Consider the following 17,087-nt stretch of genomic DNA (forward strand, 5'->3'; position numbering starts at 1 on the left):
TTTCCAGTACTTCCTCCAGCTTTCTTCTCCTCCCATGCTGCTCCCGGGTTTTAGTGGCCTTTCATATTGTGCCACACCCTGAACAAAATGACGCTATCCCTTCTTGTCCAGATGTCAAGGCTGGACTGCAAATACCAAATCACCCTAAATAGAAGAGAGGCGGCTATGCCTTCCCAGTAAAGCAGGTCCTCTGCTGTCGCCTTTGTCATCTTCTCTCTCTGAACTCCTGCAATGGAGGTCACAGCTCGCTGGCCATGAACGGCCCAGACGTGTCAATATATCTGGACAGGAAGACCCCAGAGACACCACTCTTAGGCCATGAAAAAACCCAAGGAGTCACCTGGGGGGCGGGCCCGTCTGCGGAAGGGAGTGTAGCCGAGCTTGGGGTCCCCAGCACAGGGACAGCTGTGAAAGCCTCACCATCCAGTGCCACCCTTCTAGAACCCTTTAACCCGCTAACCCGCTAACCTGCTAACCTGGATAACCCGTCTTACTGTTGCAGCTGATCAGGCCGCTCCAACTAACCGTTTTGCTGACCTGCCCAAAGGTAATTTGTACTAATGGAGCTCTGGTGCCCAGGGGTGGAAACTTGGGGAGGAATGTGTCTCAGGAGACGACTGCACATTACAAACCGGTGGACAGCACTCTGCCTGCCCCACGTGACCCCCGGTCCTCAGGAATCCACAGCCACCTGCCTCCCTAGACCATATCACAACCCTGCCCTGGGCTCCTTCTGCGGGCTGGACTCTGAAGTCTGGACTGCAATTTATCTCCTTTCCTCTGGCTCCACTTAGCCCTCCCTTGAGGTTCCTGCTGTCTGCCCCTCGCTACACCTCAGAAGTGTCTAATGGCCAATCAGGAAGACTGCTTCCTCAGATTGTCCCCTACAGGCTCATCAATTTATAGACCGCCACACACCTATGGTTATTCATCTAGGTCCTCCATCCCCCAACAAACACACACGCACACTACTAATGTGAACTTAAGAGATGCACTGTCTAGGTCCTCCCAAACCACCCAAAACATAATAGCTGGTTCAGGAAGGTAAGATGTGGAGGAACTTTGTCTACCTGTATTCTGTGGCTGAATGACTCCATTCCAAAGCCAGGAGAGTAGAAACCACCCTCACACCAAAGGCACTTTCCTTAATCCTGTGTGGATGCCTCTGGGCCCCCTCTATTCCACTCCCTCACTGAATCCAAACTAAGTCTCCTCCTGATGTGCCTGGTCTTCCTCTGTACCCTCCCCACCGTCCTCATCTGTCTGCCCTGCTCAGTACTGCAGCGCTCTCCTGGGCTCTGGTCCTGAGAGTCCTGGAAGCCAGAGAAACAAGTAGTAATCCTGAGAAATGAGATGCTTCATACCTCCCTGAAGTCTCTCTTATGGGAGCAACAGCCTTTCCCAAAGTGTGTGTTCTAAAGGAGCTGAAGAAACAGGAAGACTCGGCCCCTGTTCCCGCCGCCCCACCTGATGCTCCTTCTCTCCTTGTTCCGCAGTCTGTGGGATTCTTGATTCTTCTTTGTCTCCTGGAGGGAAGGGGTGGTCCCTGCACTGGCGCTCCAGAGTAGGTTGGGATTTGATCTGCTGGCAGTAGAGACCCAACTCCCTCAGGGACCTGTCCGGGATGAGCACCACCTACCCCAAGGAGAGGGACTGACTCTCGCTAGCACACTCAGAGTAACGTCTCTTCCCTCTGCTGCCAGGACGGCCAGACCGACCCAGGGACCTGGAGCTCACTGACCTGGCTGAGAGGAGTGTGAGGCTGACCTGGATCCCAGGGGATGACAACAACAGCCCCATCACAGGTCAGCCCATGGCCCTGTGGTGCAAAGCCAGAGAGAGCCTTGGACTAGGGCCCCTCCACGTCTGCTCCCACCCCTGCCTCAGGACACATGCACAGAGGCCCTGATTCCTTCCCATATCTTGGGAAGACTCTTCACGGGCCACTGTCTATCCTGGGGAGATGGTGGAGATAAACGGAAGCCGAGAAGGATGTGCTTCTAAAGCAGGGCTTTGTGACTCCCAGAACAGCCCTGTCCTCCTTGTCCACTCAGACTACGTCATCCAGTTTGAAGAGGACCAGTTTCAACCGGGGGTCTGGCATGACCACTCCAGGTTCCCGGGCAGTGTCAACTCCGCCGTCCTCCATCTGTCCCCCTATGTCAACTACCAGTTCCGAGTCATCGCTGTCAACGAGGTGGGGAGCAGCCACCCCAGCCTTCCGTCTGAGCGCTACAGAACCAGTGGGGCCCGTGAGTACTTGAGCTCCTGGTGCCCTGTGTGCACTAAACCCCTCCCAGCTCCAGCCACGGGAACTTAGGCAGGTCACTTGCCTGTCCTCACCTTACACTAACACAGACTTCTCAGGGCGATAGTGAGGACACCTGCTTGAAAAAGCCAGGGAGAAAACTTAGGGAGTGGCACTGGCTGCTAAGTCTGGTGACCTGAGTTTGATCCCTGCTACTAAAGGGTGGGTGGAGATGACTGACTCCCAAAAGTTCTCCTCTGGCCTTCACACATGCACTATGGTACATGTGAACTCACACATACACCACCAGATAGATAGAGAGATAGATGGATGGATGGATGGATAGATAGATAGATAGATAGATAGATAGATAGATAGATAGATAGATAGATAGATAGATAAAGATTTTAAGAAGAAAATTTGTCTTCCTGGAGGCCAGGAAGACAGTTCAGTTTGTAAGCTGCTTGCCATGAAGCATGAAGACCTAAATCCAATCCCCAGAACCTATGGAAAAGATGGGCACAGTGGCACTTGTCTGTAATGCCAGCACTGGGGGAGTTGGGACAGAAGGATGCCTGGGGCTTGCTGGCCAGCCACTGGGGCTGAATCACTGATCTCCAGGTGCAGTGAGAGACCCTGCCTCAAAAGCTAAAGTGGAGAGTGATTGAGGACCACACCTAGTATTGACCCCCGGCCTCCGCACATGTGCCCACACCAATGCCCATGAAAGAAAAGAGAAAACGCATGCCATGCACTTACTGTGGTGCCTGTCATGTAATAAGCACATAATTAATCTTAACTGGCATTTTTATTACTGTTAATGATTCTTTATTATCTGCTTGACGGGGCAGAGCGGTGGCAGAGGCGCACATAAAGATAGATAATCTGGTGTTATGTCGGATTTCTCTTCCTAATCATGTTTAAGTTTATGAGATCACACCAGCTCATGGAGGCAGAAATGCTTGCCCCAAAATATTAAATGCCAGGATAAGCCAGCATGTCACAAAGCATCCTAGCGGCTGGTCTGTTATGGGAACAGCACAAGGAGTTAGCACAATGGCCACGTGCAGTGTGGAAAGGTTTATGATAGGAGCTAACTGGTAAAAGATTAAAGAAACTAGGTCTACTTTGGGGGTTTAAATCTTAGCTAGGATGATGTGTCATGCATGGGAGGGAGAGAGAGAGAGAGAGAGAGAGAGTTGGGAACAGGGAAGAGCCAGAGTACACAAGGGGGCAGTTAGGTGGGCGGTAAACGATCAGGGGTGCCCTTGTCAGGTTCCGGTTTGACTTCACCTTTATCTGTTTGGGTTCCAGCTCCTGAGTCCAATCCCAGCGATGTGAAGGGAGAAGGGACAAGAAAGAATAATATGGAGATCACGTGGACGGTAAGAGGACCTCCCTACCCCACACTCTCCTAGCAGCAGGCACCCAGGAACCCCCATTCCTTACCCTCTGGGGTCATGGTATGTTACAGACTATCTAACTGATTGGGACCACTGGCCTCTGAGAAACAAGCTAGTCTCAGAACTGGGCATTCAGAAACCAAACAGGACAACGTCCTGGGAGCAGGAGTTCAGAACAGACTTGGGAGCAGAGGTCATCCAATTCCACAGACTGCCAGTCTAGCAAAATTCATCGAGAAAGCCACCAGAATAGATGGTCTGATGTTGAAGGAGGGACTCAGGCTTCAGGAAAGAGAGACGTGCAGAACATTGATACTGAGCGTAGCGTGTACTGACTCTGTGCAGTGGCTGTCGGAGGCGCTGGACCATTACGAAGTGCAGGTCTTTCTGCTGCCTGGGCTAGATGAGCTGAGAGGCTTCCTTTGGTCTGGGACTGTCAGTTCCCCTCTTCACCCTGGCTCCCTGACTACACTTTGCAAACTATAACTGGGATATATGCTTAGAAACTGACTTTTTCTAACCCCCCCCCCCTAAAAGCTGAAAACGAGGTCACTGAAGTGGTGACAGAGACGCGGTGCTCCTCAGAGTCCCCGTCAGCCCTGTCTCTCTGAAGCCTGGCCCTCCAGCATCCTAGGCCAACAGCTTTGGACTGAACTCTAAATCTGGACAGCTGGTCTATGGCGCTGTGTGGCCAACTCTGGGAGCCTGGTTCCTGAGCCAGGTCCTTCGGGTGAATGGGTTCCCATCGCCTTTAACAAGCTCTCATACATGAAGACGAGCAAGACTGACTTGCGGATTTGATAGAACTGAAGTCAGTCCTGGAATTTTGAGCTCATTAGCAGGGGAGCAGCTTGATTAGCTGGGGTCCTCTCTCTGACTCTGGAGATCACGACTGTCAGCCTTTGGCTCCCTGCTCCTTCTGTCGTAGGAGGAAGTTTGCCCTAAGTAAAGCATTTGTTCCCTGTGCACCTGCAGTGTGGGTGGTGCTTGCAGTCAAAGTGATTAAGTCTCTGGTGAACCTATTGTCATAGAAAATCTGGGTGCTCCGCAGTTCCCGGGATGTTAGGCTCTCTGGGGGCTCAGCAGATGCAGGATACCATAGTCTATATTGGAATGGAACTGGCCGGTAGCAGGGAAGCAGAATAGAGAGTTTGGTCCAGATGGAGAGGGAGAGGGCAAGCTGTGGGTGGCTTTACCAATACCCCGTCTACCCTGTCGGCCTATCTGTCTCACCCTGCACAGCCCATGAATGCTACCTCTGCCTTTGGCCCCAACCTGCGCTACATTGTCAAGTGGCGACGGAGAGAGACCCGAGAAACATGGAACAATGTCACGGTGTGGGGCTCTCGCTACGTGGTGGGGCAGACCCCTGTCTACGTGCCCTATGAGATCCGAGTCCAGGCTGAAAATGACTTTGGGAAGGGTCCCGAGCCTGACACCGTCATCGGGTACTCAGGAGAAGATTGTGAGTATCTGCCCACTTCCCTCCCACAACAGGACCCTCACTGACAACTATACGTGGCCACTCTCATGGGTTGAGAAACTCAGGATATGTCATGGGAGGGCAGTCGTGGAGACGGGGTTACGTTACTATCTAGACCATGTATCACTGGTAACATCAGGGAGAGAACTGTCTTTGAGCACATCCCCACTTAGCCCAGAACGGAAGCTTTACAGCTGTAAACACTGAGAGTCTAGGATTTCAAACAAATGGTCACACTTGAAAATAGAATCCAGGTCCCCAGGTTCCCAGATCCCCAGACAGGTGCTAAGCCTTGCTGGCACCAAGGAAGGCATCAGGACCACTGTTCAAAAGAGCTGTTTAGATGCTCCAAGGAAGATGGGCATAGACTAGGCTCCCACATCAGGGGAGCCGTAGGCAGTGAAGTCTATAGAGCACCAGCCAGAGTCTTCCCGACCCACCTCATATCCCAACATTCCAGTCCTTGGAATTGAACATGCAATTGGATTTTCTTAGGGAGCTGAGTTTGAGCAAACCAACATTCTAGACCTGTATGTGAGAATGTATGCAAGGCCTCTGTGCCTAGTGCATCGTCAGCCCCACAGCTCCTGAGCAAAATAGAGATTCAACAGTTGGGTCTGTGTCTGATCCAAGAAGAGATGAAGGGGGCTGGAGAGGTGGCTCCGAGGTTAAGAGCACTGACTGATACTCCAGAGGTCCTGAGTTCAATTCCCAGCAACCACATGGTGGCTCACAGCCATCTATAATGAGATCTGGTGCCCTCTTCTGGCCTGCAGGCATACATGGAAGGAATGTTGTATAAATAAATAAATAAATAAATAAATAAATAAATAAATAAATAAATAAATAGATCTTTTAAAAAAAAGAAGAGATGAAGGCGGTGGTGGGGTGAGCAGAGGGAAGGGACAGGGCAGATCTTAGTAGGTGTGAACGCAGGAGGCAAGACTGGGCTCCACGTGTGGTCACTGGTCCCAAGATGGTGAAGTGGAATGCAGTGAGGACCAAGGCCCAGGAGCCTGCTGGGAATGAGCAGAGGGGTCTATCCCAGCCCCACCTCTATGGTGGGGGAGTCTATCCCAGCCCCACTCCTATGGTGGGGGGTCTATCCCAGCCCCACCTCTATGGTCGGGGGGTCTATCCCAGCCCCACCTCTATGGTCGGGGGGTCTATCCCAGCCCCACCTCTATGGTCGGGGGGTCTATCCCAGCCCCACCTCTATGGTGGGGGGGTCTATCCCAACCCCACCTCTATCGTGCGGGGGTCTATCCCAGCTCCACCTCTATGGAAGATGCTTCCTTATGGGAGTCTGGTGGGGGTGCCAGTCAGTAAGTGTGATTTCACGCTTTCTGGATGACCCCAAAGTTTCCACTGTATCTGTCCACCCTAGGGCCTGTGCATCATTGCGGCGGCTTTGTTTTGGTTGCAGAGCAGGGGTACAGAGCCACACTTCTTTTCTGAACAAAACTGGGGCACCTCCTGTCTGCAGATAGTGTTTCTGTTGGTACATGTGGAATTGATTATTGAAAATATATGAAGAGTATTGGAGGAAAACACTAAGGTCTCTGGGCCTCTTGAGGGTACCCGGAACCTGTGATTTCCCTTTGAACCTCAAAGGGGCAGGAGAACACGTGAATCACCACCGCTGTGGGCATCGCCCTAGGAGCTGTGGCTGTGGGCAGAGGGGCACAGCAGTGTCAGGCTGCAGCCCTGTAGAGGAAGCCAGGGGAGGCAATGTCCATGCCCACTTTACTCTTACCTTGGCCCCTCATGTTGGCACCTCCCATTGGCCAAGCTCCTCAAGAGGCCTGAGGAAAGGGTACTTGGCTGCTGAGAGAGCAGTGGGAACAGCTAAAGAATGAAAAGGAAGGTAGATGATCCCAGCACCTGAGTGCCACAAATGCTCGTTCTGGTCGCCTGGATTGTCACCCTTTTGTCCCGAGACTTCCCTGTTGTCTGGAGTGGCCCGTATACAGTAAAGTAGAGGAATAGGTGATCAGAATACATCAGAGGGAATGCGAGAATCCACGCACCAGGCTCACCTGTATAACCAGCTCTCTGTCCCTACGTATTGCAGATCCCAGAGCCGCACCCACTGAAGTTAAAATCCGAGTCATGAACAGCACAGCCATCAGCCTTCAGTGGAACCGGGTCTACTCTGACACGGTCCAAGGCCAGCTCAGAGAATACCGAGTGAGGAGGCCAGCCCCCAGCCCCACCTAACCACCTGCTCGCTAACCAGGGCACGGGGCAGCAGCCGCGTGTGTAGGGGATCTGGGAGGGACCCTAGGAATGCTCATGGGTCTAAAGTTGATTCAAGATGCTTTCTGGAGTTCAAAATTACCCAGTGGGGCGCATATGCATGCATACATATAATTATGTATATTTTTCATATGTTCATGTTTCACCTAGCAACAGGGGCGTATTCTGAGAAACGCATCATTAGGCAGTTTTGTCATTGTGCCAGCATCGTGGTGTGTACCGAAACAAACCTAGGTGATACAAGCCAGGGCCTCCGCATGGCTGCTTACTGCAGTCAACACACACAGAGAGCTTAAGCTGTGTGAGGCCTTTGCCAATGTGACACTGAAAACCGCTTTTACAGTGGGCTGCATTTTTAAAATAAGATAAAGTCTAAAGTAGGGCCTAGGGGCATAGCTCAGTGGTAGGGTACCCGCCTAATATTCATGAACCTGGGTTCGATTCCCGGCATTACACTGGCAGAATGAGAGTATCCAGTAAACGCGAAGGGTAGAGAATATTTGTTACAAATGTGTAAAGCAGTAACCTAGTGATGTTCCTTACTGAGCAGTCCAATCATATTGCTTTGATTTTGTGATTGGCAGCCCAGTAGACCTGTTTATGCAACATCACTACACATATAGGGTAATATGACAGACATCATGATGGCTACAGCACCATCACTGGGTGAAAGAATCTTATTCACGGTCCCTTGCTGGCAGAGCATCACACAGCTCGTGACTGCATGAACACACGTGGTGCACTGAAGGTCCCGTCCAGCTGGACCTCCTTAGGAGGGTGCTGGGTTTGAGCTGGTACTGTAGAACACATGTGTTTGGTGTGCATGTTTGGACAAACATGTGTATCTTCGTGTGCCTCACTGAAGTACCTCTGAGCTACAACCTTTCCCTCAGAGACCCCTGCTGAGCTGTTTGCTTCCCCGACCTGGTTCCAGAAAACCACACTAACAGGCAAAGCCACTGAAGGGCTATAAGCTGTCTCCCTTCGGCCGCAACCAACTCTGCTACCCGACACAGATTCCGAAGGCCCTGGCCTCTTGTGTTTTCGGCCTAGGAGCAGTTTCTGTCGAGTCGTGTGTCCTCAGAGGGCTGGGCTGAGGTTGAGGGAGCAATGGTAGGATTTTCCCTCAGGAGGGTAGCTGCGTTTCAGCTGGCTGGCAGTGAGGACGATATAGCCATGGGTTCCCACTGGGTCTGTGACTTCTGAGGTCATCAAGAGTTGGCTGATGGACAGCTGGGGACAGACAGAAGGGGTCAATCCCTTATTGGGAAAGGAACTTGGCAGCGAACTAAAGAAAAGAAGGCCAAGTGCCCCTGACCTAGCTCCTCCCCAACAGTTAACTTTTAACCTTTAACCTACCAACCTGGAAAGTTTTCTTACTGAAGTACTTACCAAAGTTCCGCAAGTCTGGACTTCCTCGCCACTCTGCTGGTGACGCTGCTGGGGCAAATTGTCCTGTGGTTTCTCACCCACTGCTAATAAGACCTTCATTATACCCTTCGCCTCTGCCACCCTCCAAGGCCACCCTTCCCATCCAAGCTCTGCTGCACAGCCCTGTGCCCCAACTTAACTTGGACATGTATCTGCCGTCTCTAAAGATCTTCAACCGTATATAAATCATTTGGCTTCGGAGAATTAAACCAACTGCTGCCCGTACTCCGACTGTTCGGAACAGCCTGCTTCTTGCATGCCCACCTGCAGCCTCACTACACTTTACTAATCCAACTGAAACTGAGGTGGCCTTTGAGTTTTCTGCGCCAGGATCCCTGATTCACATTTGTGGTTCTGGCATGGACTCTCCCCGTGCAGTGCGTTACCCGACTGGGACATAGTCTCCAAAGAGGTGGCATGCAGCGTGTTACCCAGCTGGGACATAGTCTCCAAAGAGGTGGCATGGCTCCAAAAATGAGTGAAACCACACTCCTGTTTCAGGTTCAGCATCATTCTCTTCATGAGTGGCTAATGAATGAGGACTGTAAGGCTCTCCCCCTGCCTCAGCCTGTATGGGGCGGATGAGATCTTTTGAGACTGGGAGACTGTAGTAAGCAAAGGGAGGACCAGTCACTACCACCACTAACCACTAACCTGGCCTTGCTGCCTGGCTCCTCACCAGCCTGCCTCTGTCTCAAAGGCTTACTACTGGAGGGAAAGCAGCTTGCTGAAGAACCTGTGGGTGTCTCAGAAGAGACAGCAGGCCAGCTTCCCTGGTGACCGCCCCCGGGGCGTGGTGGCTCGCCTCTTCCCCTACAGTAACTACAAGCTGGAGATGGTTGTGGTCAACGGGAGAGGTGATGGGCCTCGCAGTGAGACCAAGGAATTCACCACCCCAGAAGGAGGTAGGTTGGACCTGCAGCTCCTCAAGGTGGGGTAGGATGAGGGTAGTGTCACCGGTGAGCCTAGAGCAGCACCAGCGTGGTTTGGCACAACAGCCTGGGTGACCTCAGCAAGCTGATGACCATCACCAAGGTGGCCCATCCTTACTGAAACTTGTGTCTCAAGAGATCCGTGTGGTGTGCCAATGCGTTCCAGACACAGGCTGCTCAGACTGACCCCAGCACCTTCTCTGAGGCGAAGGTCACACGTGCACCTGGCCACCTTGATGTCCTGTGTACCAGCACCCAAGACTTGTACAAGCCTCCCCTCAGCATCAAGAAACACTCTCGGGAAGTTGGCCTGTGTGTCCGAAGTACTGCCAAGTGTCACCCACCCTTCTGTGGGTTTATGGTTTGAGCTAGCCCTGTGGCCCAGACATCTACAAAGTTCTAGTCACATCTTGGTTCCCCAAAGGCTCTTTTATCCACTTAGCGTGAGCTTTGCCTTCTGTTTCGCCTCCCTCCCTCCTTAACTGTTTCCATTTTTCTTCTTCTCTTCTCTTTCTCTTCTCCTTTGTTCTTCCCTCTTGTTTTCTTTATCCCTGTCTCTCCTTCCTCAGTTTGGTTCCTGTCATCAACCTCTCCCTATCACTCCCACCCTTTTCTGGGTGCTCCATCCTGAGTCTCTCTCTCCTCCCCCAGAGAACCCATATTCCCAGCTCAGAAGCTGGAGCCTGCTGCTGCACCCAGTGGTGAGAGCCCTTGGCTGGGGATTGAGAACTGCACCCTTGCCACAAGACAGTTATGGTTGGTTCCCTGCCTGGGAGCGGCTCTATGATTTGGAGTTATATTTGCAGGGTTGAAGCAGCCTAGAGTGTGCTAAGTCCAGGGTAGTTGCTAAAGGAAAACCCATTTGACGTCTTTCCCCCACCTCATCAGCAGTATCTGAGCCCCCTTGGCTTCATACCAGGTGAAAATACCTGCCAGGCAGGCAGCAGGCTCTGCCCTCAAGGTTCTAGGGCCTGGTTCAGCAGTGGTCCCCCACAGGGATACCTGAGGTCATGCCTTCATGCCTGTGTTTTGTTTTCTGTGTTCTCCTCATCCTCCCTGCCCTCATCTCCTGGCTCCCTCCTCCTTACCCAAGTACCCAGTGCCCCAAGGCGTTTCAGAGTCCGGCAGCCCAACCTGGAGACCATCAACCTGGAGTGGGATCACCCGGAGCACCCCAACGGAATCCTGATTGGATACACTCTCAAATACGTGGCCTGTATGTTCTGCCTTTTTGCTTTTTTTTTTTTTCTTCTCAATCAGATGTAATGGCAAACCCTTTCTCACCATTTTCTTGTGGGATGGAGATTGGAAGCCTCCATCCATTGGATGGGTGCAGAAGGCATAGGGGTGAGAGTACCAAGGAAAAGTTCCCGGTCATTAAAGAGGGCAGGCAAGACTCAATCCCTGCTCTTCTTACACAGCTCCTTCTGCAGGAGGGAGATAAAGCATCCTCTGGTCCATTGAGAGAGACCATCCCAACCCTCAGAGAGCTTGTAGTCTCCAGCATCGACAAGTCTAAGGAAGAGAGTCCCTCCCCCACTGGCATTTTCATCTTAAGGGCAGACAGTGTATGCACAGGCATCCAAGGATGCTCAGAGACACTGTAAGCAGGCTTCCTTTGGTAAGGTAGTCTGTCAGACTACTGTGGGATGATTTGAACTGGGGGCCTGGGTCAGGAAGTCCTTACCACGAGAGCTCAGGATCTCCAGGTGGAACAGGAATGTCCTCACACTTCAAGACCGTTAGCTGTGGGCAGTGCTGCCCCTCACTGGGAAGCTCAAAGGGCCAGGTGACTTGTTGTTGACACTTTAACAACCTTCCTGGGCCTTCCCTGCTGTTCTGAATTGATCTCTGGACCTGACCCTTTTGAAGACGGTGGCCTTTTACAAATAAGGCAATAGCATTCAAAAGCCCTGGGAACTTTTCCCAGTCCTGTTTGAACAGAAGAATTCCAGAGATTTGACCTTGTCAGAGGGCTTGGGAAGTGTAACTGGGTCTTTCAGAATTGACCACGTGACTTTCAGGAAGCTAGAGACAGGGACTCTGGGACAATGGAAGTGCCTCAGTGCTTCCATGGGGAGGGAGCCTGTGCCCAGTCCCCTGACAGAAACTCCAGAAACTTCTCAATCCACCACTTCTAAAACCCATGCAGCTACTAAACCTTCCACTTGCCTCTCTCTCCAGTTAACGGAACCAAACTGGGAAAGCAGCTGGTGGAAAACTTCTCTCCCAACCAGACTAAGTTCTCGGTGCAGAGGGCAGACCCTGTGTCTCGCTACCGCTTCTCCCTCAGTGCCAGGACGCAGGTGGGCTCTGGAGAAGCTGCCACAGAGGAGACCCCGGCACCTCCGAATGAAGGTAGGTCCGTGGTGACCGCCCTTGAGGGGAAAGGCCCTCAGAAACATCAGAAGCTGGGTTTGACCTTCCAGGATGGAGAGGAAGTGAGGCCACAAACCCTCAGCCCCGCCCACCGCAGGAGGTGGCCTGTCTTGGCTGCTGAGAGATGGGTATCAGTACTGTATCTGGAAGAGTCATCACTCTTAGACATGCAGGCAGATCTTGCCCTCCACTCTGCCATGACTTGCTCAGCTACTTAGCGTCAACCGTCTGTCCTCGTAGGGAAGGACATAGGAAAAGGTCTGGGGAAACATGAGAAATAACTGTTCTAATAAACTCCGAAGAGGCAAACAGCTCATCCACTGAGGGAGGCAAGAATGTAATTGAGCGTCCTTTTGCCAAGGGCATAAAGGGCCAAGGAGACAGGACGAAGGGGAGTGATCAAAGTTGCTTCACAAGATTAAGAGTAGATCGGGAAATATGCTCTCCCCTTGCAGCCTGAATAAGGTGAGGTGTCTGGCTGCAGAGAAGTAGAAGCTGGTACAACCCTTTGCCAAGCCAGCTTCACAAAGAGTAAGTGAACTGATACCCTAAGTCAAGGCAAGTCCCCGCCGCTAAGATCCCTCTCCAGAGCGGCACCTGACTTAATCATACACTAGAGGGCACTCTTGGCTCACTTGCATGTATGCTGGCTTCAGCGTAACCTGCAGAAGCCTTAAAACTTTGGCAGCTCCTTGTAAAATGGTGGGGGACCCGCTTGCTGACTCTCTAGAAGTACAGTGGTCTATGTAACAACCATTTCTTGAGCACCCACCCACATGTATCACGCCAGACACTGTACCAGAAGCAAGGAACATAATGGTAATAAAATTTCACAAAGTCTAGAGACTTCTACAAGAATGTCTGATTGTCTGTCTGTCCTAATGAAGGTGCTGCCATGGACAGGAAGTTTAGGGGGATTTAATATGCAAGGGAGAGATCAAACACGAGGTAATATGAACAGGCATGCCTGGGATTACCGCATGATCGAGACTCATACTTGCCTCCCGGGAGGCTCGGGGTCCTATGGTCTGATCCCGACCCATATAGGGTCTTCTGATCAAAGGCAAGCATTGTTTTTCCCAAGAGGGGCACCAGGCCATACTACCTCAGCAGCCCTGAGTTCCTCTGGCCAGCAGGCCAGCACCTAGGCAGAAGCTAGAGGACTGCCGGTCCCCAGTGTCCCTCTCTGGTCTCCTAGGTCAGGAGTAGTCACACAACACACTCCCAATCCTGGTGTCCTCTTCCAAACTTCTGACACACAGGAAGTTGGGTAGGGCTGGTGGACTTCAGGTAAGTATCTGGTTGGATCTGTTGCCAGAGACTGCCTGGCTATGGCACATTCTCTATAGTTCTAGAGATGCAGAAAACCTCTCTGCCCAGCACAGGACAGAAGACAAAGCCTTTGCCCAACTTCAGTGACCATGATGAGGAGAATCCTGCAACTTCAGGGGGCAAGAGAACAGAGATGTTTTGGAATTTATGGAAATCTTCCGAGATTTGTTTCAGAACTCTTGGTCAAATTTGGGTTCCTATTTTCATGAAGTACAATTACGGGGGAAGATTGGGGTCGTGGGAAGCCAGGCTTTCAGAGTCCATTATACTTTGAAAGTCTGAAATGGGGGTGGCTGTAGCACAATTAATAAAATCCCAGAGACAGATAATGGGGTTCAACCTGAAGGTCAGAAAAGCAAAACATCCAGCCACTGGTTCTTACCTCTATCTCAGTCCGAAATGGCCATCCTGCCTTCAGAAATCTCAGAATGAGGCTGTGTCTGAAACTGTGTCCTCCCAGTTTATATTCCTCTCTAGTCCTGGGGATTAAAGGCATACAACTCTACCGCCTGGTTTCTATGGCAGACTAGTGTGGCTACTGGGATTAAAGGTGTGTGTCACCACTGCCTGGCCTATAAGGCTGACCAGGGTGGCTGTTTTACTCTCTGATCTTCAGGTAGGCTTTATTTAGTACAATACAAATGTAATATCACTACGGATGACCCCCTCCCCCGCTACTGCCCAGCGTCTTACTGTGAAGGTGCAGAGGCTATCTTTGTGCCTAGCTGGTTGCTCGTGCACCACCTACATCTACGTCCTCAATTCCTAGCATCTTAGGGGGTCACTTAACCCAGGCAGCACGGGACACACCCTTGGAAAAGGAGCTGGAAATACAACATTTCACTTGACCTGTGCCTCCAGCCAACTCTTACATGGCAAATCCTTGAATATGGGTAGAGGTATGATGTATTAGAAAGGTCTCTAGGCCCCAGGTGAATAATAAGGAACCCATCCAACTCCAATTGAGCTGAGCATGACTCCCCGAGCACTATTTAGCATCCTCAGGATGATTGCAACTATTCATAGTGATAGCGCTGGAGTCAGGGTTGAGCCAGACCCTTTCTGTGCTGTCTTCTGTGGTTTCACCTATGCTGTTTTCTCTTCCCTCTCATCCTCTCCCCCTCCCTCCCTCTCTCTCTCTCTCTGGCCGTCTTGGGTGCTGTGTCTGAAGCTACTCCAACTGCAGGTATTGTACCAGCAACAGAGGTAACGGACACGGCATGGGGCAGTGCAGATGGAGCCCATGCTGGCCAGAGCCCAGCCAGAGGCAGTGGCTCGTGCTGAAAGCATGCTCCAGCCTCACCCTTTCAGTGGAGAAGCCAGGCTTGGAAGGAAGGTGTCTAGAGAACGTTGGCTAGCGGAGGTGACCATGCTCCCTCCTTTCACGTAATGCATGCCCCTACTAAGGAGACTGGCTTGGAAGGGGTCTCGTATGTAGATTACCTATTGTGGCCACCTGAGCCTTGCTGGACCTGCCATCTCTGAGCCTATCGATAGCTCTAGAAGACGTACTATAGTGGGAACAGCTGGCTCCTGGCCCTGATGGTGCCACAGTTCCCTGAAAGGGTGAGCACACGCTGCATGCTAGCCTTGCATGCTGCATGGGGGGGGGGGGGGACCCAGCGCCATTCCACCAGCTAGCATATGTTCTGGTCAGTGAGAATAAGCGAGCATGTCTGTGAGTAAGACAGGCTCCAGGACCTGGAGTCTCACCGGGTGTCAGGGACTGAAGATTTCCTTGACCCAGAAACTCAGCTTCTCAGTATTTGGTGTAGAGAGAGAGACCTCTCCTTTGGGGTCAGGACCCTGCAGTCCTCATGTCATTGGTCAAAGCACTCTACTGTACAGGGCGGCCTCAAGCCAGAGAACTAGGCGAGGGACGCCAGGGTTCCTTTCCTGGTCCTCTGAGCTTGAATTTTTCCCATGAGTTGGGAGCTGAGGACAGAATGCCTAGGATATTACAAAAGCTAGAAGCCAGGGCACACTGGTACCTGCATAAGCAAGCTCTAGGAAGACACGGGCTTTGTAAAGACACAAGCTTTGGGTGAGGGAATCAAGAGCCAGGCAGGAATCCGAGTTTGCTCTGTATTGCCTAGTCCTCTTGGTTTCCTTCCTACCTGTGCCCATTTATTCCCCCACCCCCGCTCCTTCCTAAGTTGGTTCTGCTTCTGTTGCATACCCTCCTTATGTTTTCATGGTTTGCCAGCTAGATCTGCCAGTAATAAAAAAAACACCACCAAGCTTCTTTCCCTCAACCCTATTCCCCCACCAGTAACTAGGCCAGCCACCCAGGTCAGTGCTTCCCCACAAGATCTAAAGCCCTCTTCCAGGATGTAAGAGGCAGAGTTGTCCGGGGCCTGGGGACCATAGAGCAAACAATTCTTGCCACACTAGAGGGACGGTTGCCCTGTCTTCCTGTGTGAGTCTCTTCCACAATTGTGACAGCAGGTACTTGGGACAAGTCAACTCAAAGCATCTTTCTGCCTCCCTCCCCATTCTGGCACTCCAAACCCAATGTAGCGGATCCAGTAGCAAGAAGTCTGCCATGTGCGGAGGGCAGTCTCTGCCATCCTCCTATGAGCTGCTGATGCAGGGCGAATGAGAGGAGCCGTTCCAACCCCCCTCCCACTTCTTCCTTCCAATTTTAAAAGATCTAAACTCATCACGCCATGCAGAATGGGCCCGGGGTCTCTGCTGTCAATCAAGAATGTTTCCCAGGCTTCATTTCCACATGAGACTCTGGGAAGGGCAGATTGTATCTTTCTGTAGCGGAGACATGCCAGTAATATCAGATGTTCTCAGTTTTGTGTACACAACGCCTTCTGGGGGGCAGTAGAGCTTGGGTACATTTTCCAAAGGAGCAGCATCGTCCAGCACACCATCCTCTTCCTTCTCATCCTCACCAAACCTCGGCACTTCCCCCGAGATTGATCAATTCTTATATTGCCCAGTGAAGATAATCCCTCTCGTCCACCTGTATCTTCAGTCTGCTAGGGTTGCGGCCCATCTGTCTAACAATCTGTGACTTGGCTGGGGTAGTCTTCATGCCATGTGGACAATCTTGGAGCGAACATTCCATCTCGGAATGTCTGGGAGCTGTTCTTGTCTTTGACTCAGATCTGCAAATGGTGGGTGGGTGGCTGATAGAAACTCAGCTCCATGGCAGGTTTAGGAGGACGAGAAAGTGAACAAGATATGCCATGTCTCCATCTCTGCATGTTACTCCCCCAAATACTCAGGTCCTTAGCCCTGTGTCATCCTTGGGACCTTAGACGGTCTATAGGGTTGGCCCATCCTATTTTGGCCGACTCCTGGCTTCCAGATCTAGGCTGCCCTAAAACCATCTGAGGGACTTGACACTCACTGCTCTCTCTAGGTTGCTGGCCAGCTGCGACCACCAATCAGTACCAGTCAGGGCTGTTTCCAAACTCACAGTTCCTGCGTGACTAAAAATGGCATGCTAGCATAGGACTATGTCTGCCTATCCTGTAGTCCCTTCCATTTATACCAGCTCCACGTCAGGGCTTGCCAGTCTTCCACCCTCTCCCCAGCTCAGTCCAGGATTCAAATGCTCTGACTGGCCTGGGCAATCACAGTTTCTTTGTGTAAAGCTCATCCCT

The 17,087-nt window shown here is 51.7% G+C and overlaps 1 protein-coding gene across 18 annotated transcripts in view; it reads left to right on the forward strand.

Annotated features, from left to right (window-relative positions):
* Nfasc (neurofascin) overlaps window positions 1–17,087 on the forward strand; it is a 171,768-nt gene that overhangs the window by 129,134 nt on the left and 25,547 nt on the right. For 10 of the 18 annotated variants that reach the window (XM_048430725.3, XM_085688261.2, XM_085688260.2 and 7 more), the window contains 10 exons: window positions 503–547; window positions 1,704–1,805; window positions 2,055–2,252; window positions 3,563–3,633; window positions 4,894–5,116; window positions 7,209–7,324; window positions 9,525–9,729; window positions 10,850–10,972; window positions 11,941–12,114; window positions 14,639–14,653. In XM_048430725.3, coding sequence (XP_048286682.3) covers window positions 503–547; window positions 1,704–1,805; window positions 2,055–2,252; window positions 3,563–3,633; window positions 4,894–5,116; window positions 7,209–7,324; window positions 9,525–9,729; window positions 10,850–10,972; window positions 11,941–12,114; window positions 14,639–14,653 — 1,272 coding nt within the window. The remainder of the gene's footprint in view (window positions 1–502; window positions 548–1,703; window positions 1,806–2,054; window positions 2,253–3,562; window positions 3,634–4,893; window positions 5,117–7,208; window positions 7,325–9,524; window positions 9,730–10,849; window positions 10,973–11,940; window positions 12,115–14,638; window positions 14,654–17,087) is intronic. The other 8 variants (XM_085688257.2, XM_085688266.2, XM_085688268.2 and 5 more) reach the window with 5 other exon arrangements.

This window comes from Myodes glareolus, chromosome 5 (assembly GCF_982192425.1).
Source record: "Myodes glareolus chromosome 5, mMyoGla1.1, whole genome shotgun sequence".
Classification (NCBI taxonomy): domain Eukaryota; kingdom Metazoa; phylum Chordata; class Mammalia; order Rodentia; family Cricetidae; genus Myodes; species Myodes glareolus.